The following is a 23,016-nucleotide window of genomic DNA, read 5'->3' as shown; positions in this document are numbered from 1 at the left end:
GAGAAACCTCGTTGGAAGCACGGAAACACAACTTTATTTCTACACAGTTAGAGGGATTTTCCCTGTCGATCGCGCCGATCAGCCCCTCCCCCTAAAGTCCCTAAGCCGAGTCGCCGCTTCCTTCATCCAACAGCTATTTGATAAGCATCCTCTGGCGAGCGCCAGCCCCCTGCTGGCACGGGGGATACATCAGTGGGCAGGCAGGATCTTACCTGACCTCGAGGAGCCGACAGTCCGGGATGGGATATAGGCATTTAACAGCGACTCACACAAGCGCTTAAATACAACTGTCGTGAAACGTACAAAAGGGTCATCAGGCTGTCTGAGGGGAATGACAGAGCTAATATGGTTTGGGGCCTAGGGAGGGCGAGGGTGGGTCAGGCAGAGGGACCAGAAGACGGGTAGAAGACGTTTGTACCACTGCAGGAAAGGAATGGCCGTGGGTGTGATAAGCATTGAAAGGGGGACTGGGGAGCACCTACTGGGTTGGAGAGGTAGACAGTGTCCCAAGTGGCCCGGAGGAAGGCTGGATTCCTCCCCTAGAGCAGCGGTTCTCAAAGTGTTGTCCCTGTCCCCAGGCATTCCGGAAGACTATTTGAGGAGTTATGCAAGGTTAAGAGTATTTTCATAATACTTATTTTGCTGTTAGCCTTTTTCACTCTCCTTAAGAGTACACAGTGCTGTTTTTCAGAGGCTACATGATGTATATTGACATCATCGCTTTCACGACTAATGGAATGTGTGCTTGTGTATTGTGTTTTGTTTTTCTGTATTAATTCCTAGTATGGAAAATATCAATAGTTATAACCTACATAAGCAAAAGCTCTTTCGGGTCATTGATAATTTTTAGGAGGTCCAGATGCCAAAAAGTTTGAGAACCACTGTCCTAGAGCTCTAAGAAAGTGATCATCATAAGATTTGTGTCTTTTTAAAAAGCATTCCAGCCACTCAGTGGACAGTGGGTTGGAGGGAGTAAGGAGCAGATATCTTCTGCAGCAGCTTAGACCAGAGACAATGGTAGCTTCAGCAGGGTGGTGGTGGGGAGTGTGCCCTCACTGTACTTTCTGAAAAAGAAGAAAGAAGGAGGTGAGGAATTTGGGGTGTGAGGGCAGGGAGAAGTGCTCAGGGTCAATTCAGAATAACATGAACCATCATGGGCACATGATGATGTTGGGGCTGACACTGTCTGTGTGTTTTCTGTCTGCCAGACACTGCTGAGTGCTTTATATGCACCACCTCCTTAAACTGCCCAGTAGCCCTCTGAGGCTGCACTGTCTAGTGGCCACCACCCACATGTGGATAGTGAGCATTTGAATGTGGCCAATCTAAATTGAGATGTGCTGAAAGTGTAAAATCAACACCAGTTTGTGGAGACTTAGTACAGGAAAAAAAAAAAACTATAATTCCTTATATTGATTATACGTTGAAATAATATTTTGGATGTATTACATTAGATGTATTATTAAAATTAATTTTACCTGTTTCCTAATACTTTTTTTAAAATGTAGCTACTAGATTGTTTAATTGGACAGTACTGCTTAAGCAATTTTTGTTATCCCAATGCTACAGCAGCCAACTGAGAACTGAGGTGTAGGTTAAGTAGCTTATTCAAGGGGTCCTACAGTTAAGGTTGTTGGTGGCAGGATTTAACCCAGGTCTGTGTGGATTCCAAGTCCGATTTCTGCCCACAACACTAGCAGCCTCCCTCCATGGGTGATGGGTTACAGGGAAGGGATAAATTAGAAAGGAAAGATAAGGAGAGTTGGAGATGTAGTTACCTTTTCTTTTGAATCCTTGGAACTGAACAGGTAGGCAACTGTGGAGAGAGAGATTGAAGGGTGGGTTGGGAGAATGGTAGAGGGGGAAGGCAGAAGGATGAATGTCAGGCTTCTGGCAGTAGGTAGTAATGTCTGGGAATTGGGGGTCACCATCGGGGCGGGGCTCACACTCACCGATACAGCCCAGTGCCTTGAAAAGCCCAAGGAGCAGAAAGGCGGACAAGAAGAGGCCCACGCCATCCTCTAGGGAGGGTCTAGAGAAGCCTGGCAGGTGGAACGGGCAAGAATGAGCTCTGTACCATCCCTGGCGCCCACCCCCAGCACTCCTGGCTCTCACCTGCCACCTCCAGGGTGACCTCGGCACTGCGCCCCGAGGAGGGCAGGCTGGGGTGGTGGATGCGACAGGCATAGCGGGCCCCATGCTGCTCGGTGGTGGCTGGAGGCGGCACCAGGTGCCCAGAGAGACTGACAGAGCCATCCGAGTGGTGGCGCAGGGCAGAAAGCCACTTCTGGCCTCCGACCTTATGAGAGCCGCCCTCTGAGCCACCACGGAGCTCCCACTCCAACTCCAGGCCATCAAAGGGGTAGAAGTGGGACACGAGACAGACCAATTCCGGGGGTGCCTCCCCTGGGGCAGCCCATACCAGAGGTGCTGGCGTCAGGGACACTTTAGGGGGCTCTGGGGAGAGAGTAGAAAACAGGTTTCAGAGTAATCAATTCACACTGTCCTCCCTCAGAGACTTTAGTTTGCCTTCCGCCCTCCCCAAACCTGACAAGGTTTGGGTTTACTCTCCCAGGATGGGGAACCTACTGTTTCCTCATTGTTGCTTCCCAAAGCCCCCCAGAGTCCCAGGGACCCCCATCCCCTCCCATTGCTTCTCTGACTCCCAGGGATCTCTATCCATCTCCTCTCACCTAAGCACCCTTTTCATCATCCCCCTCTCATGGTGACCCTGTAATACCAGTGCCCACTCCCTACCCATGCGAACACCTGCCTCCCTCCTACTCACTGTACACAGCAAGCTCCAGGGTGACCTGTCCTTGCAGATATGGCAGGTGAATGGTGGCCAGATAGGTGCCTTCCTGGAAGGGTCGCACTGCAGGCAGCCGGAGGGTCCCGTTTCCAGTCCATGGGCCCCATGGCTCATTATCATCCCAAGCAGCAAATGCCACTGCCCCCTCTCGGGCCACTGTCATCTGCCCGCCCAGCCCAGGGGTTGCAGCAAGAAGCAGCCGCCCCTTACCCAGGTGCTGGCGTCGCCACTCCAGCCCAAAGGGAGGGGGACCAGGGGTTGAGGATGTAGCCTCAGGGGTGGGGGGCATGTAGGCAAAACTCAAGTCCAGCATGGCATCCTGGCCCAGTCGGATCTGAGGGGAGGGAGTATGGGTGAGAACAGTCAGCACCACTGGGGAAGATGGGGGTGGGGGTCGGAGTGGGAGGGACATAAGGGAAAGAAAGGAGAAGAGAAAAACAGAGAAGTTATAGAGAGAACTGAGCTCCAATTTACCCACTCCCCAGAGGTCACCACCGCTTTTCTGATAACATTTCCCAGCCCTCCCTGCAAATCCCCTTAGCTCCAGGACTGGGACAATAGTGGGTGTAGCCCTTGAAGGCTGCTCTGAACTCGCAGCCCACTCAAGCTCTGGGGACAACGGGATCCGAGGGTACTTCCGACACAGCCTGATCCAGTCCAGGCTCCACGTGCCATCCTTGAAGAGCCAAGCCTTTCTTAGTTGCTGTGGAAGACCGATGACCCATGAGCATCAATCTATGGCGCCAAAGTATCTATTGCCTCTGGAAGGTTCCACTCTAGCCTAGACCTGAGTACAGACCTCTATGTTCTACTGAGGCAGTGGAGAAGGATGGTTAAGTGCCTAGAGCCTGGCTGCCCTGGCTCAAATCCCAACTCTGCAGTTTATTTACATGGCCTCAGGCCTGTTACTTTACCTTTCTGTGGTTTAGCTTCCTAATCTCAAAAATAGGGATGATAATGACAATAATAGCACCTTCCTCATGGGGTTGTTGTGAGAGATAAATCACTGAATACATTTTGCTACTCAAATCTATTCCTGATACTGGATAACAAAGATACCTATTTCTGAAAGGTGCTTACAAAGTTGCCTGGAATGTTGTAGAAAGACTACAAAAGTGTTTGCTATGATTATGCCTAACCATCTGCCAGAAAAACTTAACATGCCCCAACTCCACAGCATCTCTGAAACATCCCCACCCGTCCCATGCTCCAATGCCCATCTTCCCTGCCTTGATGAATCATCACTGCCAGCCCCCCAGACCCTCAAGACAAACATTTGGAGTCACTCAGACTGCCTCCTGTAATGCATTCATTCAGCAAATATTTATCGAGCACCTAGGACATTCAAGGTGTAGTGCCAGAGGACAAAGTGGTGAACAGGATAGGCAGTGCCTGCCTCAAGTTGCTTACAGTCTAATGAATGAGACAGATAAGCAAACCGACACTATAATGTGCTATGTACCATCCCCACCAGGCCCTAATTCTATCTCACAAATAAGAGCTCACATCTGTTTCCAGCTCAGGTTCTTATCAACGTACATTTGAACAATTACAACGGCCTACTCTCTGTTCTTTCTATCCTGTCTCTCTTTTAATTCATCCTCTGCGCTGTGGCAAAACAGTGTGGCTACAGGTCTGATCAGATCACTTGCCTGTTGAAAAATCCCAGCTACCTAGGAAGTTAGCAGCTAATTGACCCAGGTTCAATTCTTAGCTCTGTTTCTTACAAACTGTGTGTCCTTGGGCAAGTTACCTAAATAATCTGTGCCTCAGATTTCTTCGTCTGTAAAATGGAGATAATACTAGCACCTACTTCCTATGACATCAAGAGAAATAAATGAGGTTATGTATGTAAAATCTTAGAACAGGGCCTGGCAAATAGAAAATGCTCAATAAATGTTAGCTATTAGTATTTTCATTACTATCATTATGGACTTGCTGCGTATCTTGGGAAAGTTACACCCTTTATTTTCCCTATGAAGCCAATGATCTGATCCTTGCCTACCTTTTATAACCATCAAGTAAAATAACAGGCTTTTTTTGAAGAATGATAAAAAAAATTTCTTCTGATGATTCAACATCACTTATAGGATGAGATATTGGAAGCAATTTTAGACCTGCACCCCATAAACTGTACTCTGTGAAGATACAAATGTAAATACAACAGAATAGTAAGGCAAGTTTCTACCTCTGTTTTTGTAACTTCTATACATAGGTTGTTGCTTTTGTGTCTGTTAAAAAAGTGAGTGGTATTACTGAAGAAAAATTTTGAGCCCAAATCTATTCAAACCTAGATCTAACTACCAGTTTATAGGAAACAGGAAAGAGGAATAAGATAAATGACACCAAGAGGAAACAACTGGTCAAATATAGACTGTGGGGAGAGACTACAAGACAAGTGACTAGGTTTTCCCAATAAACAATAGCATTAGGAAGGGGTCACTTACAGAGTAAAAGAGACTTGAGACCAAACAACCAAATATAATATACAGACTTGTTTTTGGATCCTGATTTAAGCAAATCCACTGTAAAATGACATAATTGAGACAATCAGGAAAATGTTAATATGGGCTAGAAATCTGATAATGATATTAAGGAATTAATGTTTGTTTTCTTAGGTGTGATAATGGTATTATGGTTATAAATATTAAGTCCTTATTTAATAGAGATGCTTTCTGAAGAATTTAAGAATAAGTATGATGTCTGGAATGTTATTTAAAATATTCTAGCAAAAAAAAAAAAGATGGAGGGAAGAGAGAGGAAACAATTTGGTAAAATATGATAACTGTAAAAGTGGGTGATGAGTATATGGAGGTTCACTATACCATTCTCTTGACTGTTGTGTACTCTGAAATTTTCCATAATGTTTTAAAAAAAATAGAATTAAATACTATTTACACAAGATGCGATAAGAAAGTATAGTTTCCAACAGACAATTCAAATTGTTAAGTAATTTGAAAAGAAATAATCTATAAATGTATATAGCAAAATCAATGGTCTTATCACCTAGAAAGATTCTATTTTAATTTTTACATCAAAACAACGGTTTTCATTTTCTTGACTGCTTAATCTAGAAGTGACTGGAAAGGAAGATAAAGCACAATGACTTGTTTTTACCAACTTGGTTTTACCCCCAGTGGCCTGTGTGCTGCAGATAATATTCCTGCCTGAGCAATCCCATGGCTCCTTAACAGCACTTGTTTCACAGCACAAGTTGCTTTCTACTTCACGTTAGACTTATCCATTACAGATCTCATCAACCTGTACCAACCCAGAACCTCCTTGAGAGCTGAATCTCCATGTGATCACCTTTAAGATCTTTAGAAGTGCCCAGGGCCACCACAGAGATGCTGATTTAATTGACCTGGAATAGGACATGGAGTTTCAGTGTTTCTACAGCTTCCCAGAAGATTCTATTTGTGGCTAGGACTGAGAACTACTGGGCCACAACTTATTCTTGGTGCTAATAAATATTTATTGAATCAGTGAATAAATTAACACAGCACATCCCTTGATAGTCACACAATAGAAAGGCAGATGGGAAATAGTATCCACATTTTACAGTTTGAAAAACAGACTTAGAGAGAAGAGGACACGCTCAGGGGCCACCTCAGCAAAGCCAGCAGTCTATCCCCACTGGAGGGCTCTGCCCCCACAGGAGCAGTTTGGGGACTAAGAATGGAGGGTAGTCATTTTTACTGAGGGAGGGGTGCTGAGTCCATTTCCTTGGTCCTGTGGGTCACTGTCTCTTAGTGAGGGTGGCAGGGAGGGGATACTGGGAAAGGGAGGGAACAGGGGCTCGGTTGAAGTTTCCCTGATGGTCAGGCTGTGTTGTTTATTTAACACTGCAGACACTGAGGGAAGCCGAGGACTCTACCTGTACTCTACCCACCCTCCTAGATGTCGGGGTCAGATCTTCCCCTTCTTGCACTATCCACCCTTCCCATCCCCTCGCCCCAGCCACTCAAAATGCCCAGACCCTGCCTCAAACCGCACTACTGCACAAGGCAATAAGCGGTCCTTGCAGCTGGAACCATCGCCCCTGTCTTCCGCCCGCCAGAGCCAACCAATAGGTGACCACAGAGCCCGCGCATCCTCTCACGTCAAAGGGAACGTTGCGGAAGTAAATGCGCTTGAGTGCAAGAGCTTTTGCTTTGCTGACTAACGCAGGCGCCTGGTGTGGGCGAGGGTGCGGCTCGAAAGTGGTTTTCGAAACAGGGTGAACCTCAAGGGTGGCGGTGCCTAGCAAGATACATATCTGGGAGGAGAAGAGAAAGAAACTCCTGCTTCCGAACCCTTCCCAATCCAATCACCTAACACCTTTCTCAAGGTCTGTCCTGGAAACCCCGCCTTTCTCCAAAGTTCCGCCCTTCGGGAAGCTACAAAGCCCAGCCCCAACCTCTAGCTGAGGTCGTCGCGTTTTCACCGGTGGGGGCTAGAAGGGGCGGTAGAGATCCTTTGTCAAATTCTAGCCGAACTGCTTCTTATTACAAATAAGGAAACTGAGCCCGATTGCGGAAATGACTCGCACAAGTCCTAGTAGCGAGTTAACGGGAAACTTGGGACCCCTAGAATCTACCCATCGACCTCCCCTCCCCGCTCCAGCTACCTGTTGCCACCGTGATGAGAACAGGCTCCTGTTGAGGCTCAGGCTGAGACCGCAGGAGGCTGGAGAGGCTGAAAACAGGGCTGGACACGCTGACCATCAACCAAGACCCGTCCAGGGCTCGCGGGCAGCTCTGCTCCGGGGTCAGGCCGCTGGCCCAACCGGCGGAGGCGGGGAACGGGAGGAAGCGGCTCATCTCGCAGTGTGGAGCGGGGGCGCCTCGGGGGTACCGCCTGAAGGCAGCCTGGAGGGTCCCCGCGGGGTCTGTGAGTGCGGAGAATGGTGGGGCGCAGCTGTGGTCGCTGCCGGGAAAGGCATGGCGAGGGCAGCATCTGGAGAATTTCACATGTACAGACTCCCCGGGTAGTGAGAGGTTTAGAGGTAATCCAGACTTTCATTTTACAGAGGGGGAATCTGAGGCCCAAGGTCACTGCGCTACATAAGGAGGAGGGGTTCTGGTGGAGGGAGGCGACAGAGTTGGGGGCGAGTCCCCGAAGACGCACCGTGCACGTTGAGGTAGAGCTTGGGGTCAAGGTCGGGCCGGGGAGGCGGTCCCTCCGGGCCTTGGCGCAGCAGCAGGGCAGCGGGTCTCTTGGCCAGGCTGCCTCCATCCTCCACGAACCAGCACTCCAGCACAGCGGGCCCAGCCGAGACGGCGGTCGCCAGGCCTGGGGGAGAAGGGCGCGAGTGAGGGGGCGGCCGGGATGTCGGCTAACGGGCCCTGTAACCCTGGTCCCCGGCGCCCAGTGGGGCCACTTTCCTCCCCTTCCCCCCCGTCCCTGGGTAAGAGTCGCAGGGTTCGCTCACCCAAAGCCACAGCGAGGAGCAAGGACTGGGGCTTCATGGCGCTGCGATCTCCTCAGCCCTGAAAGCTTCTTCTTCCCCCCTTTCACTTTCACTTTCTTCTAAAGGCTAGCAGGTGGGGCCGGGGAAATCCCCGCTCTGGTTAGGTGAGCGGGTGTGGGTGGCAGCGCCGCACCCCACTTGCAGAGCAGAGATCCGGGAACATCCTCTCCAGTTCTCCTTCGGTCACCTCAGCCCCACCGCGCCCTTCTGGGCCACCCAGCACCGTCCAGTTCCAAAGCCCTTCCCTTCCCCTGGCTCCCCCTCCAGTCCCCGGGAAATACTATTCCGCTTTCCCCGACCTGTGCCGGATCCCCAGCAAAGACACACAGGGGTTGTCGGGAAGCCAACTGAAATGACCAATAAATATTTTAATCACCGTTTAAGAAAATTAAAATAAAATCCTTGTACTCCTATGACTTGCTCCCTCCTTGTCTCCACCCCCTCCCCCCCTGAGAACCGAGTTGGGGAGATGGGGGGAGGGGGAGGACTAGGAGTAGGATAGAAATAAGGGAGTATCCTGGAAGTGAGGAGGGATAAATTCTAGGACAAGGGTGGGGCTCAAAGGCCTGGTCCCCACAACAACACAAACACAGACTTTAGGCACAGACTACAACCATCTGACTCTTGACCCTGTGATTCCAGGATGCTCGACATTTCCCCCTCCCCTCTTCCACCTATGCCCTGCTCCGTGGAGCTGGGGCTTCAGTGTATCCATCTGAGGAAAGGAAGGGCTTAGTTCCAGGGATTCCTTCCCCTGCGGGACTGAGGTGGGTGGGGGCTGAGGAATGGAATGGGCTGTTGATGGTGCAACTTGGTTCCTCCTCTCAAGTATATACAAGTCCAGAGAGATAAGGAAGACAATAAGTGTGATGGGAGATCACTCCTCCGGGGCCATAATGCCCCTGGCTTGTGTTGTGTTCCCTATTCCCTCTTCCCCCAAAGCTACCCCCAGTTGCTCTGTCCCTTCAATTTGCCCCTCCGCCCCCACTGAAGCCCATTTCCACTTTGTGGAGGCTGGGTGGGGACCAGACCCTTCGGCTAGGTGGGGGCGTGACTCCACTGGCCTCGTCACCGCTGCCCCGGCCAGCTCCTGGGGACTCTCGCTTGGGCAGCACTGTGGGCCCAGTGGGCGCCGCAGGCCCAGTGGGCACCCCGGCCCCGCCCAAGCGGTGCCGGCGCTCACAGTGTCCCCGGTGGCGCATGAAGCTGTCGCGCCACATAAACTTCTTGGCGCAGACACTGCACTCGTAGGGCTTGAGGCCTGTGTGTGTCTTCATGTGCTCAGTCAGGTGGTGCTTCATCTTGAACTTCTTGTTGCACACGGGGCAGTCAAAGGGCCGCAGGTTGAGGTGCATGTTCACATGCCGGTCTCGCATGCTCTTGTGCGAGAAGGCCTTCCCGCAGTGGCACAGAAAGATCTTATTCCCATCTCCACCACCTGCCCCCCCAGGAGCCCCGCCAGCACTCCCTGGCACACCCAGGTTCCCTGCCGTGCCACCCAGGGTCACTGCCCCATGCTCAGCCTGGTTCCCTGGTGGCTGACCTGGAGCCTGGGAGGAGGAGGAGGAGGTGGAAGAGGAGGATGGGAAGACCAGGATCTGGTTGCCCTGCATGTCCAGGGGAAGCAGGGGTCGAGGAGGATGGGAGGGGGTGTAGGAGGAGGGGGTTGGCCCCTCTGAATCATCCAGGCCTGCCCCAGGACCCCCACCATCATAGGAGCCAAAGTCATTTGAAGATTCACAGAAGTTCACCTGCTCCTCCCCCTTGTCTGGAGGCTCAGACAGGGTCCTAACATCACTTATGCTAAGGGTAGCCTCAGGTCCTCCCCCAGCTGGGACTGCTGAGCCACTCCCTAGCTCTTCATCTTCATCATCCTCACAGGTCAACACCAGGTCTTCCTCCTCCTCATCCTCCTCCAGATCTGGGTCTTGGGGAACTAGGGGTGCCGGTGCTGGGCAGTTTCTACCCCGCTTCACATATACCCAGTGTTTCTGTGGCATAATGCTGGGTGGGTTATAAGTGGGACGCCGGAGCCCAGCCCCAGGGACCACTGCCCCCCTGCCATCCCCACCATCATCACACAGCTCATCAGCCTCCAGTAGCAGCTTCCCAGATGTGGCTCCCCCACTGCCAACCACAGGGGCTGGAAATACAGGGCCACCTCCACGCCGTTCCCCACTGCCCACTGCAGAAGCTGTAAAGGCCTCTTGAGAAGAAGATGAGAAATCAGTGGACTCGCGGGGACTAAAGTAGTTGCTGCTGCTGGGGGACTGGTTCTCACTAGCACGGCTGGAGGCATGGGAGCGCATGGAGCCTATGGTGGCTGGTGCCACGGTGCCCCCACTCCCTGCCGAGCCCCCAGCAACAGGGACAGTGACCGAGGTGGCTGCAGGAGAGGTGACGGTGGTAGTGGCCAAGGCCCGGCCTTCACGGAGGAGCTCGGTGCACTTGTCCACGATGTGCCACATTTGGAGCACAGACCCCACCGTGAGGAAGTTGACGATGTCTGCAGCAGCCATGCTGAGGCGGCCAGTGTAAGCTGAGGCCAGGACAGTCTCAAAGGCGCCTGGGTCCATGACGTTGGGCAGCGAGATTGAGGTCATGCCCTTGAGTAGGACCTGGTCGTGGAAGTATGGGGAGGAGGCAGCGAGGACCGCGCGATGAGCCCGGAACTCCCGGCCCTGCACGCGGATAGACACATCACAGAGCTGTCCCTGAAGCCGCTGCTGATTGAGGGACTCCAAGAGGGCACTGGTCACCTCAGGAAAGGACACGTGTACCACTGCAGCTGCTGGTAGGGGCAGTGGGGGCGGCGCCAGCGATAGGGGCAAGGGGAGGGCTGCCCCGCTGGGAGAGAGAGGAGATGGCTCCATGGTGAGGAGGGAGGGGGTACCCCCCCAGCCACAGGAACAAGGGAAGGAGGAGGGCGGCCGGGGGGGTCTCTGGGGAGAAAAAGAGAGAAGAATAACGATAACATCTCATAACCATACAGCCTCTTAGTTTACAAACATGTTCAAACCCATTATTTGAGTAACTTCCCACAACACTGTGAGATCAGTATTCCTCTCAACCTCACTTGACAGATGACACAGACTCGGAAAGATTAAGAAACTATTCAAGGTCATGCAGCCAGTAAGTGGCAGCACCAACAAATGCAGGTCTCCTGACTCCAAATCCAGTGCTCTTTCCTTGGAGGTTAGAGAAATAAGGCACTTTACCCTTTCAAGGGGAGCTTCCCCTCGAAATTACACCCTATTTCCCATTTGTCTGAGAGCTCGACTTTCCAAAGTCTACCTTTTAGTGTTTTGCATCCAGTTCTTGGGAGGGGGCCAGGTCTGCTCTTGTACGGAAAACCATCTCCTTCTCCGTCTCCCCTTAGGCCATGCCCCGGGCTCCATCGCGACCACGCTCGTTTGCCCCCAGCTTACCCATAGCCACGCCCCCGAGGACCCCCCCCGCGCGCCCCGCCCCTGGTCCTCTAGACCCCGCCTCTTGCTTACCCCCCGCCCACACCGGACCCCGCCCCCTTCTGCTCCGCCCCAAGCGCTACCTCGGTCTCCTCTCCCACCCGGAAGGCGCCCCCCAACCCCGCGCGTCCCCGCTTACCGGGCCGCGCGCCCCCGGGCCCCCCCGCCCCTCACTCGGCGGCCAGAGCCGCAGCCTGGGCCCCTCCCGCCGCCATCTTGCGCCGACTCCCTCCGCCCTTCGCTCCCGCTCCGCCTCCCGCCCCTCTGACTTTAAAGGCACAGGCGGGCACCCCGCCCGAGCCGCTAGGCAACAATCGGCCGACTCGGCCACTTCTCCTTTAAGGAACCATCGCCTCATTCCACGTTAAAGGTATTAGGTCTCTTCCTCCGCTGAGGACTCAGGACTTAGTTCGGCCAAAGCATTCATTCCCCTTTAATTCTGTAAGCCTGCCTCTTCCCATTGGCGGTGAGTACTGACCATCGCTACCTAGGCTCCGCCCCTGAACTATGGCCATTAGCAGAGGTCTAATAGCCCTCGCCACCCAGTTTCTGACAGTTCCCCCTTTATTCCCGCCCCCTTCCTCCCGGCCTGGATTGGCCAAGTAACCTTGAGCCGGCCCCTGATTGGTCTTTCTACTCCTACCGCTCGAAGTGAAAAAGAAATGAGCGTTAAGGAGGATAAGCATGTTTTTTTTTGATGCCCGTAAGAGGGCAGTGAGGGCAGAGTAGGCCTGAGGGCAAGGACGGTGCCGAGGCTACCCCGGGGTTGGGCTAACTCTGAGCCGGGAGCGGGGGGGGGGGGGGGGAGCCGGTGCCAGTCTGTGATAGCATATGTACAAGGAAGACAGGGATACAATAAGAAAAGAACTTTATTGTTTATTAATGTTTCTGTGTAAAACTTAAGCTTTTGTTTTTTTAAAAGAAACATCACCCAAAGGGGATTAGCTCAGTCCTTTCTTTCCGCAGTCATCTGCTGCCCATCAAGCCTCCAAATGCTATTCCTAAACATTTTGGAGGTGGAGAGGGAGGGAGGGAGACCAGTTAATCAGAGTCTGAGAGCACGATGATCTCCTCTGGATCACACTGTGTGGCCACACTCATCTGCAAGCAAGGGAGTGAGAGACAAAGGTGCAAGTGTCAGAGAGGTCTGGGGGACAGGGGTAGGAGAAGCAGAGAGGATTTATCAGAGATTAAAAAAAAAAAGATTGGGTGGAGAAAAAAAACAGAGAGAAGATGTGGCCAGTGCAATATTCACACTGGTTGAAACTGAACAATGAAAGAGAATGAACTCTCAAGAGGCAAAATAGCCTCCCCCTCTTACCTTGTAAGTACTAGGCTGGGGGGCTCGTGATCGGGAGGTTTGGGACAGCAAGGCTGAAGAAGGACTGCAGAGAGAGCTGGTCACCAGACCATGGCTGGGAGAATCCACCCTTGTCGAGGAATCAGCAACTGGGGCCATGGAAGCCAAGGGGGAGGGTGGGCTGGGCAGAGTACATATCCTCTTCCCATTCTTCTCATGTACTGCCGTTTGCCTTTCCACATAGCTGGGGACAGAAACATAAATGTGTGGAAGGATATGGGGAGCATGAAGCCGGGGGGAGGGGGGGGCAGTGTATAATTTAACTCCCAGCAGACTCAGTTCCCCAACACTCCTCTCAGAAAGCCCCCTGAAATCCCTCTTTGGTCTCCCTCTTCCTCCTCCTAATTGTTACCTGTCTCCTAATGGCCCTGACCCTGTTTGCTCCTTCTCCTTCCGAGATTTCTTGCATGGGGGACTGGAATCTCTCCAGGTGTGAGGAGAGACACCTCCATTGAAGGAAGTGGAGGTGACCATGGCTGCCCCATTCTCCAAGACAGTGGTTAGGGAGTCCTCTGACTGCTTCCTGGAAGAGGAAATGTCCCTCTCTTCAGGAGAAGGGGTGGTTTCCAGGGGTAAGGCCTCAATCTCTAGCTCAAAGAGCTGAGACATAGGGCTCTCTTCCTCCAGGGGCAACTCCTCAGGCTGTTGTTCTCCATTGCTTTCCACTTCTATGCTGGAGGGGGCCAGGGGCTCTTCTGACAGTGAAGATAGAGACACTGTGAGTCCTTTGTTTTGTTGTGCCCCTGAAGATCTGCTGATCCCTTTGCCAGGTTCCCGGCTCTGTTCAGCGGAGATCTGTGGTGGAGACATGGGGCTTTTGTCTCCATCCTTACCTAGGAAAGAAGAAAAGTGGGGAGGAGTGACATGAGAACCAGGTGAAATAATACTACTGAGAGGATGCTAGGGGGAAAGATGAGGAAGGGAAGGGTCTCAAGCAGATGGCTCATGGCCAACAGAGTAGAGGGAACTAACACATGGGGAGAATGTTTCCCTAACATACCTGCTTCTTCCTCCTCCTCCTCCTCCTCTTCATCATCCCCCTGACCTTCTTCCATCTGTTCCAGATCCTCGTCATCTTCGGAATCTGTAACCTCCTCCTCTTCTTCCTCTTCTTCCTCCTCTTCATCACTTTCCTCATTTTCTTCCTCATCTGTCTCAGCCTTGGAGGTGGTAGGGCACTCCTGGGATACAATTCCACTAGGGCCCTGGGGACAAAGGAGTTTTTCTAAGGAATCCCTTGCCCCAGAGGTTCCAGTCCTTGCTTTCCTTCTGTACTCTACCCCATCAGTCACCCTGGACTCCTGGGTGGCCAGTGCAAGGATGGCTATGGCCTCTCTGGGGGAGATGTCCCTCCCATACCTCACCAGAATCCAAGGAGGCTTTGGGGGAGTCTGCAGAGTGGGAAGAGGCGCCTTGGGGGAGCCGGGCTCTTCTCTTCTGTCGCTCACCCTCCTCGCTCTTGTCTTGCATCATTGCGTATTTGGAGATGACCTCATCCAGCCGGCTCATGGCCAAGCTCCGGTTTTCCCGCAGGCGCCGGGCCAGAGCAGGATCTGACAGTGCAGGGTCAATGCCTATGTGGGAAGATATAAAGTCAGAGCACTCAACCCAAACCCTAGAAGGAAGGACTAGAGAGTTGCCCCTTTGGCCACAGACCTGACATATAAGGGTCACTGATGGGCATCCTGCTAACTTCCTACCTGGCCTATAGTCATCTGTGAGATGGCAGCCGAAGTTGTAGATGAGATCAAGGTGACGTCGCTCCTGTAACCTGATGCCCACATCTCGGAAGGCATCCTGAGCCATGAGCTGGAGCTGCTGTCGGGGGAGGCCGAGACTGTGACGAGCAGCTGCTTTTTCTACAGCCTTGAGCACATCTCCATAGTCAGGGAAAGTATCAGGCCCTGGTTTGTTGATGAGCCGCTCAATGCGCCTGTTAACCTCTGGGTAGCGGGTGCCACGGTAGGGGATGCGCTGCTCTATGACGCGACCCGTCAGTGAAGAGCAGTCTTTCAGCTCACACAAGCGCCCAAAGAGGCGGATCAGCTTACGCTTTAACCGAGACTCCTGCAGGTATGTGGAATCCGGGTCATCCAGTTCTGAAAGATCCAACTCCTTCTCCTGCAGCCGTCGGATCTCTGCCACATAGAGTGCCAGCAGCTGCTCCAAGCGCTGGATCTGCCGCCGGGAACCATGGGTCCTTGGGGCCTCAGAGACAGAGGTCTCAGCATTTGTGAGGTCCGAGGAGAGGTTTGTGGGAGGGTTATCCCCAGAGCACTCAGTGGAGGTGGTGGCAGCAGGGGCCAAGTTCAGCTTCTTCTTGGACGAGTGAGCCTTGAGAACAGTGCAGAGCTCATTGATGTAGACATAGAGCTTAGCTGGCCGGCTCCGGGCCCGAGATAGGACCCAAGAGAGGATGTTGCAGAACTCCGCTGAGGCCAAAAACAGAGAATGGGCACGCTGCTGCCGGTTAGAGAGGAATGGGACCACCTCAGGGTGGTCCGCCGTCTGCTTCTTACACAGTTCAAGGAACTGGGGGGTTCAGGGGAGAAAGGGAAGGGGTAAGAGACAAGGGAGGGGGTTGAGAGAAAGAAGGCAAGGTGGGGGTTAGTGGGAGAGAAAGGACATATGAGCCAATCAGCCATCCCCCTCCCTGAGGTACAAGAATCTTCTCCCCTAAAGCTCACCTCTTCAAACAGCTTCTCATTCTCCAACTTGTAGCATTTCTTGCCGCCCGAAATACTGCTTCCTCCAGCCCCACGGGGCTCAGAGGAGACAGGGGCTTCTGCCTGGGGTGAGGCCGGTTTGGGGGGTGGGTGGGAGGGACCTGGCTGAGCAGCTGCTTCATCTTCATCATCATCATCCAGCACGATGATGCTGTTAGCGGTGGCCATGGGGGATCAAATCCCCAGGAGGAAGCAAGTGTTGGGGATTTCAGAAATCCTGCTGGAAGGGGATGGGGCCTTAGAAAAAGCCCCTCCAGCATAGCCCCATCCCTTCATCTCACACATTTCCAATCTCCTTGGGTTTCAGTTAACACCCAGCCCTGCCCAACAGTGTTCTCACTGCCTATTTTCACCAACTAATAGTTTCATATGCTTTTCAGGCTCTTCACCTGCGGGGCCCCAAACCACCGCCAAACCTTAAGTAAGTCCCCACCCCCCAGCTCCACCCCTCACGTCGATTTCCGGTCTTTCGGTTGCATTTCTCCACTATTTCTCACAGTTGGCAAGTTGATTCTTCATCGCAACCCCAGGACCACCTCCCACACGGCACCCCTGATTTCCTTGACACCCCCTTGCAGATACCACACCCCCATCGGCACCACCCCAGGTGTTTTCCCCCTTTTGCACTCAAACATATCAAATGTGTACCTCCACCGCATCGTGAATGATCACCCCAACTCTTAGAACCTGAGGTAAAAAATGTTCCCTCTCAATAACCCTTTGCTCCTCCTTGAATTATCTCCATATTTCAACCTCTGATAGGTATCCTCAAACCCACAGAAGATATGTTACCTCGAATTCCCTTCCTTTCATCCCACCCCAATTTTCCCCATTTTCTCTCGGTGATCTGTACCCGCTCGTGAGTCCCTCATTGGGCTCTCCCGATCCCTCTCAGATCCCAACCTTGGGTCGGGTCCCTCCCCCGGTGAGCTTCCCGCCAAGTCCCCCTCCCCCAGTTCAGCCCCGAGCCGCCCCGCTCCCCTTCAAGCATAAGATACCACAGCTTGCCCCTCAGGTTCAGAGCCCGGGCCTCCTCAGTACCTTTCCCCCGATATTCCCTCCCCCACTCCCAACACTGTCCGGCTCCCACCTCAGAAACGGTCTCTCGAGGCGACCCCCGCGGCCGATCTCAGAACCTCGCATGGTTCCCTCCGCCTTCCTTCCCCCTCCCACCGCAGGCCCCTCTCAGGACCGGAAGCCGCCGAACTTCCGCCTACATACACCTGGGAGCGGCCATCTTGTCGTACGGAACCCAGGGCTTCCTGTGACCGGAAGTGATTGTAGGCTTGCCCCCCCCCCCCCGGCGCCTCCAGGTACCGCCCACGTAGTCTGCGGCTCCCTTTCCCCTAACCTGTAGGGGGCGTGGTTTGTCCCTGCAGGGCGTCCCAAAGCACCTGGGAACCACCATTTTGCCGTACGGCGCTGGCTACACTTGGACTCAGCGCGGTCAGTGGAGCTCTTTTCACCCGGGGCTTCTGAGACTCCGCCAATCAGAAACTTCCTGCCTTGGGCCCAACCGCCAGCGAGTCGCGTGCAGGGAGGATTAAGCCACATTTCCAAGTATGGGAGGGAGTGCGGGGTTTGAACAGGGTAGATAAGGAGTTAGGCACTCCAAGGCTGCTCAGGAGTTCACAGAAGAGTGGAACTCTCTTAACAGAGAAATAAAACCTTTTACTTAACTTGGCTATTAAGCCTTCAGGTCCCGCTTTCTTATCTCCCAGGTATCGCGAGCACGACTTAATCAACTACTCCTGCCACTCCCCTTCCAAGGGCTGAGCGCTCCCTTGCCGCTGTCCAGCAGCTATTCTGTTCCAGATGCCTACATCTCCTAATCGTGAGGCTATAATACATGCATACAAAGGAACACAACGCGCTGTAAGATTGTTATTGTTATTATTGCTGTTGTTATTGATTTGCTTTTCAAGCTCCACCACAGAAACTAAGCAGATGGGACCTGTGTGGTTCTCCGTCCCTCTTTTGAGATGTCCCCGAAGTGCGGGCGGTGCTGACCGGGAGGCCGTAGTTTGTTGAGCTCCAGGACCAGAGGACAAGCGATGGGACGCGGGCTTTGAGGAAATTCGTGCAAATTGCCACTGTGAGGGTTGTGAGACGAAAGGAGGCTCGTAAAAAAACTCGGGTCTAGTCTCTTCACGTTTCTCTGGGAGAACTGAGGAAAGAACGATGGGAAAAGACAACGCCTGTGACCCCCGCCTCGCCAACGCCCCGACCTCGCCCAGCTTTAGGGAGGCCTAAGGGACTGATGGAGACAGGGCGGGGTCCAGAGATGGGCTTATGGGGAAACCAGAAAGGTTAACACGGCCCCAATCTTTGAACTTCCCTCTTAGTGCATCCTTGCGCGTTCCACAAGTGGTGGGCATCATTCCACTTTCTGGGACTGCAGAAGCCCTTATATCCCTCGCGCCTTCAGAGTCTCAGAATTTCAAAGCCTCCCCCATTAAAAAATCCCATACCACTTATCTCCCGTTCCTTAAACCTACGGTCTTCAAAATGAGGAACTTGAAAACTCTCCAAAGGTTACTCAGACAAGGGAGATTTAAAGGATTTAATGTCCAGATCCTCAACTTTCCCAAAACTGACCTTCCTGAGTAAGCCCCTCATTAGAGATTCTCCTTCTTCCCTTCCCCTTTTACAGCAGACTTTCTCCCTCTAAAAAAAGTGAAATAAAAGGAAATATAGCTTGCAACAATGAAATCTCTTGGAGTAACATTACACTGTCTCAAAAAGACAAGTAACCTGTTCTTTTCATCAAAGTGCCAGAAATGCCACTTCATCTATTCCAGTAAAAATTTATTTTTTACTTTCAATAATTATAAAAATTTGTAAAATCTTTTTATTGCTTTGATCAATTCTTTTGTAAAAATAATTGCAATGATAACTCAACCCAGGGAAAAATTTTAAACATCTAGAGCCTATAGTTACAAGAAAGAAAAATATTTTTCATTTCAATTAATGCATATATATGTACATAAAAGTATTATAAGTTGACCAATAAAAGAGTTTCAAGTATAAAAATATAAAATTTGGGGGGAGGGGGGAAGTGGAATGGTAATAGTGGTTCAAGGAGAAAAGGAGATAAAAAAAAAAAAAAAAAGGAAAGGCATGATTCTCAACTGCTATAGAAAAGCTTATTTGTTTTTTAAATGGGTGGTTGTGGGTTTCAAGTCGCTATGATATTTCAATTCCAATGGCCATTCAAAAGGGTGATTTAATTGTTTTATTTTAAAATGCAAATATTTTCAATATGCCAGGAATTACATCCTTGAAACAATTTTAATTTATAATGAAAAATTTTAGCACCTATTCAAAAATATGGGAGAAAGTATTTACTTTTTCAAAATTATTTCAGGGAGTATAGTATAAAAATGTTAAGACTGCTTCTCTAACCTATCTAAGTGGCCCCTCTGCAGCCCCTAACACTCCCATTTCCCTCCTGTCTCCCCTCTCACCTCTGTGGCAGAGAAAAAGAATGTTTAGGAAAGGTGGTCACAATTCCAGCTCCTCCTCCTTCTCGGGTGTCCCCAGGAGCCAGTCCCCAAATTTTGCCCATGGTAATGGCCACAGCAATTTATAAGCAGCCTCCAGCATCAGCAGTGCCAAGAAAAGGACCAGGAAGATAAAGAAGGCCTTGTCCAAGGCCCGACACAGGGGACCCCTGGTTGGAGAGGGACCCCGGGCAAATGCCAGGAACACATCTTCCTCCTCCACATTGCCCTCTTCCTCTGCCATCCTGACCCACAGTCTGACAGCTGGCTGAATTAGGGAGTCTGGGATAGAAGCCCTGGTTCAGCACTGCCAGGATTAAGGCAGACTGGTGTGGGCCACGAGTTCTGCACCTGCCTGCCATGACCCAAATTCCCTTACCCAAGAGGGAGAAAGGACAGAAGAGCCTCTGAGCCTTTGGAACAATCATTTAATCATCCAGTGCAATGTGAACAGCATGAACTATATGATCCCTACAGTCCTGTCCAGTTTTACCATCCTATGATGCTGTGGTTTGGAAACTGAAAATCCAACATGCAAGCTGGAAAGAGCAGGCAGCTGAACTGCCCAAGTCATTCTGGGTCTCTAGGCTCAAAGCTCAAGGCCTTAGGACCCTGGAGACAGAGGGTGAGCTACTATAAGCCTCTGTCAGTCAAGGAGGGGGCTGGATCTTTAGACGGCCACTGCAGCCCATTCCAGCTTTACTGTGGGTAGAAGGGGGACCCTCTCCTAACTGTGACAAGCAGCCAGGTCTCTTCTGTGCAGGCTTATCACACACACGCGCGCGCGCGCGCACACACACACACACACACACACACACCTCCAGAGGCTGAGATTGTTGAGCTAAAATGCAGAGCACTCTCTTCTAAACTTAAGGCCCCTACAGTGTGAGAGGAGGATTATGAATGAACTGCATGAACCCAAGTCTCTTTTACCTAAACTTCCTTTTGACATTGATAGGAAGACCTTGTTTTGGGGGAAAGGCAGGTCATTCCCAAATAGTATAAATGATGTCACAGTTTTGTTTAGAGCCATACCACATTATAGTTTGTTACTGCCCCAAGGAGGTTGCTTAACAGGTCAAAAAAACCTAGATTAGAGTCCAGGCTGATCACTTATGTGACATTTGGCAAGTCTTCTGACCTTTCTTTAGTTTTGTCTAAAATTGGGAAACCTAGTTGCCTCACAGCATTGTTCTGAGGGACAAATGAAATAAAATTAAAGATGCTTTTCTTTGTGCATAAATTATAAAGTACTATGTAAATGCAATCTTTTAATATCTGATATCCTCACTTATGTCTCAGGCAAGTTTGCAATAAGGCCACACAAACACCTTTGACATTTTCTTGCAGTTCCTTCCCCATGGTAGGCTTAGCACCAAGACTGTCTGTAATAATAATAATAATAAAACACAAAACCCAGCAACTCTTTGATTTTTTTTTAATTTAGAAATAATTTCATACTTACAGAGGAAATGTAAGAACAGTACAAAGAACTCAGGTATCCCTTTCATCTAGATTCCCCAGTTGTCAACATTTGGCCAGATTTACTCCCTCTCTTTTTCTCTCAACCCTAATATAACCATTCTAATCAGGAAATCAACACTACCATCCAATTCACAGATTCCTTTCAATTTTCACCAGCTGTCCCGATAATGTCTCTGCCCTTTCTGGTCCAGATCATGTATTGCATTTGGTTGTCACATCTCTGTAGTCCCCTTCAATATAGGCAGTTCCTCACTCTTTCCCTATCTCTCATGACTTTGACAGTTCTAAAGCATACAGGCCTTTCATTTCTGTCAGCTGTCCCTCAGCCTAGGTCCATATGAAGGCAAGAGATAAATGATGTTGTGCCCTTCTCGGTGCATCACACCTGGAGCTCAGGAGGTGAACCCTCTCAGCCCTGGTACTTCCAATACAATCTGCGATGTTCCTACACTATAAAATCACCATATGTTCTTTTGTAATTTGAAGTATCGGGAAACTCATCAAACTTACACTTATCTGCCTTAACATCCATTGTTGAGTTCCATCAGAATAACCACCATGTGGTTAAATGGAGATTTGCTATTTCCATCATTTCTTCTACAGTTTTTAGTTGACTTTCTACTATAAGGCAGAGTGTTCCACGCCCCCCCATTTATTTATTCATTAACTTACATCGTATGAACTCATGAATTTCTGTTTTACTCAAGAATTGTAATCCATTAATATATTTATTTATATTGTATGAACCCATGGATTCCTATTTTATTGAATGAATTACAATATTCAGTTACAGTAATATACAGTTATAATAATTTATTTTGATGCTCAAATTATCCCATATTTAGTCAATGAGAAGTAGCCCTTCAAGCTGGCTCCTGTGTTCTTTTGAAATGTCCCCATCATTCTTTGAGTTCTTCACTTTGTGGTGCAAAAGGAAATCCAGATTCAATTTGAACTTTTCCTGTCCCAGCCCAGGAATCAAATCAATGATTTATTCAAGAAGCTCTGGTTTTTGCTTTTTTTTTTTTTTAAACAGACAGTGGTATATAGAAACCAAGATATGGGAGCAAGGTATGATTATTGCTACTATGATGACATTAGTTCCAGGCCCACTCAGTAGACAGAGCTAAGAAATATATGAATGTATATATACACACATGCACAGAAAAAGACACACACACACTATTCCAGTTACCATTGCTTCTTAACATACCACCCCAAGACTTAGTGGCATAAAACAGCCATTTCATTATGCTCTTGGATAGTGAGGGTTAGGAATTCAAACAGGGCACAGTAGGGACAGCTTGTTATTGCTCAGTGGTGTTGTAACCAAGAAGATAAGATTTAACAAATGATTACAACTACTGAATCATTATATAGATATTTCTTTTTACTTCCTAGTGTATTGGAATAGCCAGAAGGAAATACTTGAAATTACTGAACTGTTACCCAGTTGCCTCGATCTTTGATAATGATTGTATTACTCTATAGCCTTTATCTTGTGACCTTGTGATTATAGAAACCTTGTGACTGACACCCTTTTATTTGGGTTTTCAGCTTAAGAGTCTTATAATCACAAAGGCAACCCCCTAATGTTAATGAAAGAACTTGAGTCAGCTCAGAACTAACCATTGACTTGTTCTTGTAATGGTTAACTTAGTTCTAGCATAGCTCCACACCTTTACATTTGTAAATTGTAGCTGCTTATACTTGTTATTGTAATGGTAACAATCCCATCTCCCATTGTTTGAATCCATAAAAACCTTGAACTCCTTAGACTGGGGAGACAGATTTTTTTAGGCCCATAGACCATCTGATCTCCTGCTTTGTGCCTAGCCATAAACTCTTTCTCTCTTTGAAACCCTGGTGTCTCAGGAATTGGTTATTTGAGTGTAGTGGGCAGAGAACCCACTGCTTTTGATCGGTATCAATTTGGTGACCAAGGTGAGAGCAAGGTTTCTAAGGAGGAGTCTACTGCCCAAAGTTCTAGAGCCCCAGCAGGACAGGTAAACAGGAAATCGAGCCTCCTGAGACCACTAGACTCTTACTCTGGAGGCTCCGCAACTGGTTTTTCTCTGTGCTGCCGGCACTCCAAACCCTCACTGCCTTAAAAAAGCTTCAAAGAGAGAAACTGTTCCAAGTCCAGACATCAGACTGGATAAGTGGGTCATCCAGATACAGGTGGGCTGGGAAGTCAGTATAGTGGTTCAA

At 50.2% G+C, this 23,016-nt stretch overlaps 4 protein-coding genes across 6 annotated transcripts; all 4 read right to left on the bottom strand.

The window, feature by feature from the left end:
• Positions 1 to 11: 11 nt before the first annotated feature.
• Positions 12 to 8,468, bottom strand: LOC119539240 (TAP binding protein). The gene is made up of 8 exons (XM_037842589.1): positions 8,226 to 8,468; positions 7,922 to 8,086; positions 7,422 to 7,682; positions 2,789 to 3,184; positions 2,116 to 2,457; positions 1,953 to 2,042; positions 1,779 to 1,816; positions 12 to 1,064 (listed from the first exon to the last, which is right to left on the bottom strand). Exons 1-8 carry the CDS (start codon positions 8,260 to 8,262, stop codon positions 1,053 to 1,055), a joined length of 1,341 nt encoding a protein of 446 aa, XP_037698517.1. The 5' UTR covers positions 8,263 to 8,468; the 3' UTR covers positions 12 to 1,052.
• A 144-nt stretch (positions 8,469 to 8,612) lies between these two features.
• On the bottom strand, positions 8,613 to 11,949 carry ZBTB22 (zinc finger and BTB domain containing 22). 2 transcript variants are annotated; one of them, XM_037842587.1, is made up of 2 exons: positions 11,871 to 11,949; positions 8,613 to 11,206 (listed from the first exon to the last, which is right to left on the bottom strand). In XM_037842587.1, the coding sequence occupies exon 2, from the start codon at positions 11,135 to 11,137 to the stop codon at positions 9,230 to 9,232; it is 1,908 nt and encodes a 635-aa protein (XP_037698515.1). In that variant the 5' UTR covers positions 11,138 to 11,206; positions 11,871 to 11,949; the 3' UTR covers positions 8,613 to 9,229. The 2 variants fall into 2 exon arrangements, with proteins under 2 accessions (XP_037698515.1, XP_037698516.1); XM_037842588.1 differs by lacking the exon at positions 11,871 to 11,949 and adding an exon at positions 11,559 to 11,668.
• Positions 11,950 to 12,582: 633 nt separating this feature from the next.
• On the bottom strand, positions 12,583 to 17,002 carry DAXX (death domain associated protein). Of its 2 annotated transcripts, none has more exons than XM_037843325.1 (8): positions 16,908 to 17,002; positions 15,779 to 16,037; positions 14,792 to 15,623; positions 14,451 to 14,665; positions 14,092 to 14,296; positions 13,444 to 13,924; positions 13,053 to 13,275; positions 12,583 to 12,832 (listed from the first exon to the last, which is right to left on the bottom strand). In XM_037843325.1, the coding sequence occupies exons 2-8, from the start codon at positions 15,983 to 15,985 to the stop codon at positions 12,773 to 12,775; spliced, it is 2,223 nt and encodes a 740-aa protein (XP_037699253.1). In that variant the 5' UTR covers positions 15,986 to 16,037; positions 16,908 to 17,002; the 3' UTR covers positions 12,583 to 12,772. The 2 variants fall into 2 exon arrangements, with proteins under 2 accessions (XP_037699253.1, XP_037699254.1); XM_037843326.1 differs by having other exon boundaries at positions 15,779 to 16,034; positions 16,908 to 16,987.
• Positions 17,003 to 19,321: 2,319 nt separating this feature from the next.
• Positions 19,322 to 19,564, bottom strand: SMIM40 (small integral membrane protein 40). The gene has a single exon (XM_037842747.1). The coding sequence runs from the start codon at positions 19,562 to 19,564 to the stop codon at positions 19,322 to 19,324; it is 243 nt and encodes an 80-aa protein (XP_037698675.1).
• Positions 19,565 to 23,016: the final 3,452 nt, after the last annotated feature.

The sequence above is a fragment of the Choloepus didactylus genome, chromosome 7 (genome assembly GCF_015220235.1).
Source record: "Choloepus didactylus isolate mChoDid1 chromosome 7, mChoDid1.pri, whole genome shotgun sequence".
In the NCBI taxonomy this organism is placed as follows: Eukaryota; Metazoa; Chordata; class Mammalia; order Pilosa; family Megalonychidae; genus Choloepus; species Choloepus didactylus.
Note: the sequence above shows the minus strand (reverse complement) of the source record. Positions and strands in the feature narration are given on the sequence as shown.

Excerpts from the sequence above, each read along its gene's own strand:
- DAXX (XM_037843325.1), bottom strand. The coding sequence starts at position 15,985 with ATGGCCACCGCTAACAGCATCATCGTGCTGGATGATGATGATGAAGAT. Across the intron at positions 13,925-14,091 it reads GGAGGAGGAGGAAGAAGCAG|GTAAGGATGGAGACAAAAGC; the intron begins GTATGTTAGGGA and ends CTTCTTTCCTAG. Across the intron at positions 13,276-13,443 it reads TCAGGGCCATTAGGAGACAG|CTATGTGGAAAGGCAAACGG; the intron begins GTAACAATTAGG and ends TTCTGTCCCCAG.
- ZBTB22 (XM_037842587.1), bottom strand. The coding sequence starts at position 11,137 with ATGGAGCCATCTCCTCTCTCTCCCAGCGGGGCAGCCCTCCCCTTGCCC.
- SMIM40 (XM_037842747.1), bottom strand. The coding sequence starts at position 19,564 with ATGGCAGAGGAAGAGGGCAATGTGGAGGAGGAAGATGTGTTCCTGGCA.
- LOC119539240 (XM_037842589.1), bottom strand. The coding sequence starts at position 8,262 with ATGAAGCCCCAGTCCTTGCTCCTCGCTGTGGCTTTGG. Across the intron at positions 8,087-8,225 it reads GCTCCTCGCTGTGGCTTTGG|GCCTGGCGACCGCCGTCTCG; the intron begins GTGAGCGAACCC and ends CTTCTCCCCCAG. Across the intron at positions 2,458-2,788 it reads CCTGGAGCTTGCTGTGTACA|AGCCCCCTAAAGTGTCCCTG; the intron begins GTGAGTAGGAGG and ends CTCTCTCCCCAG.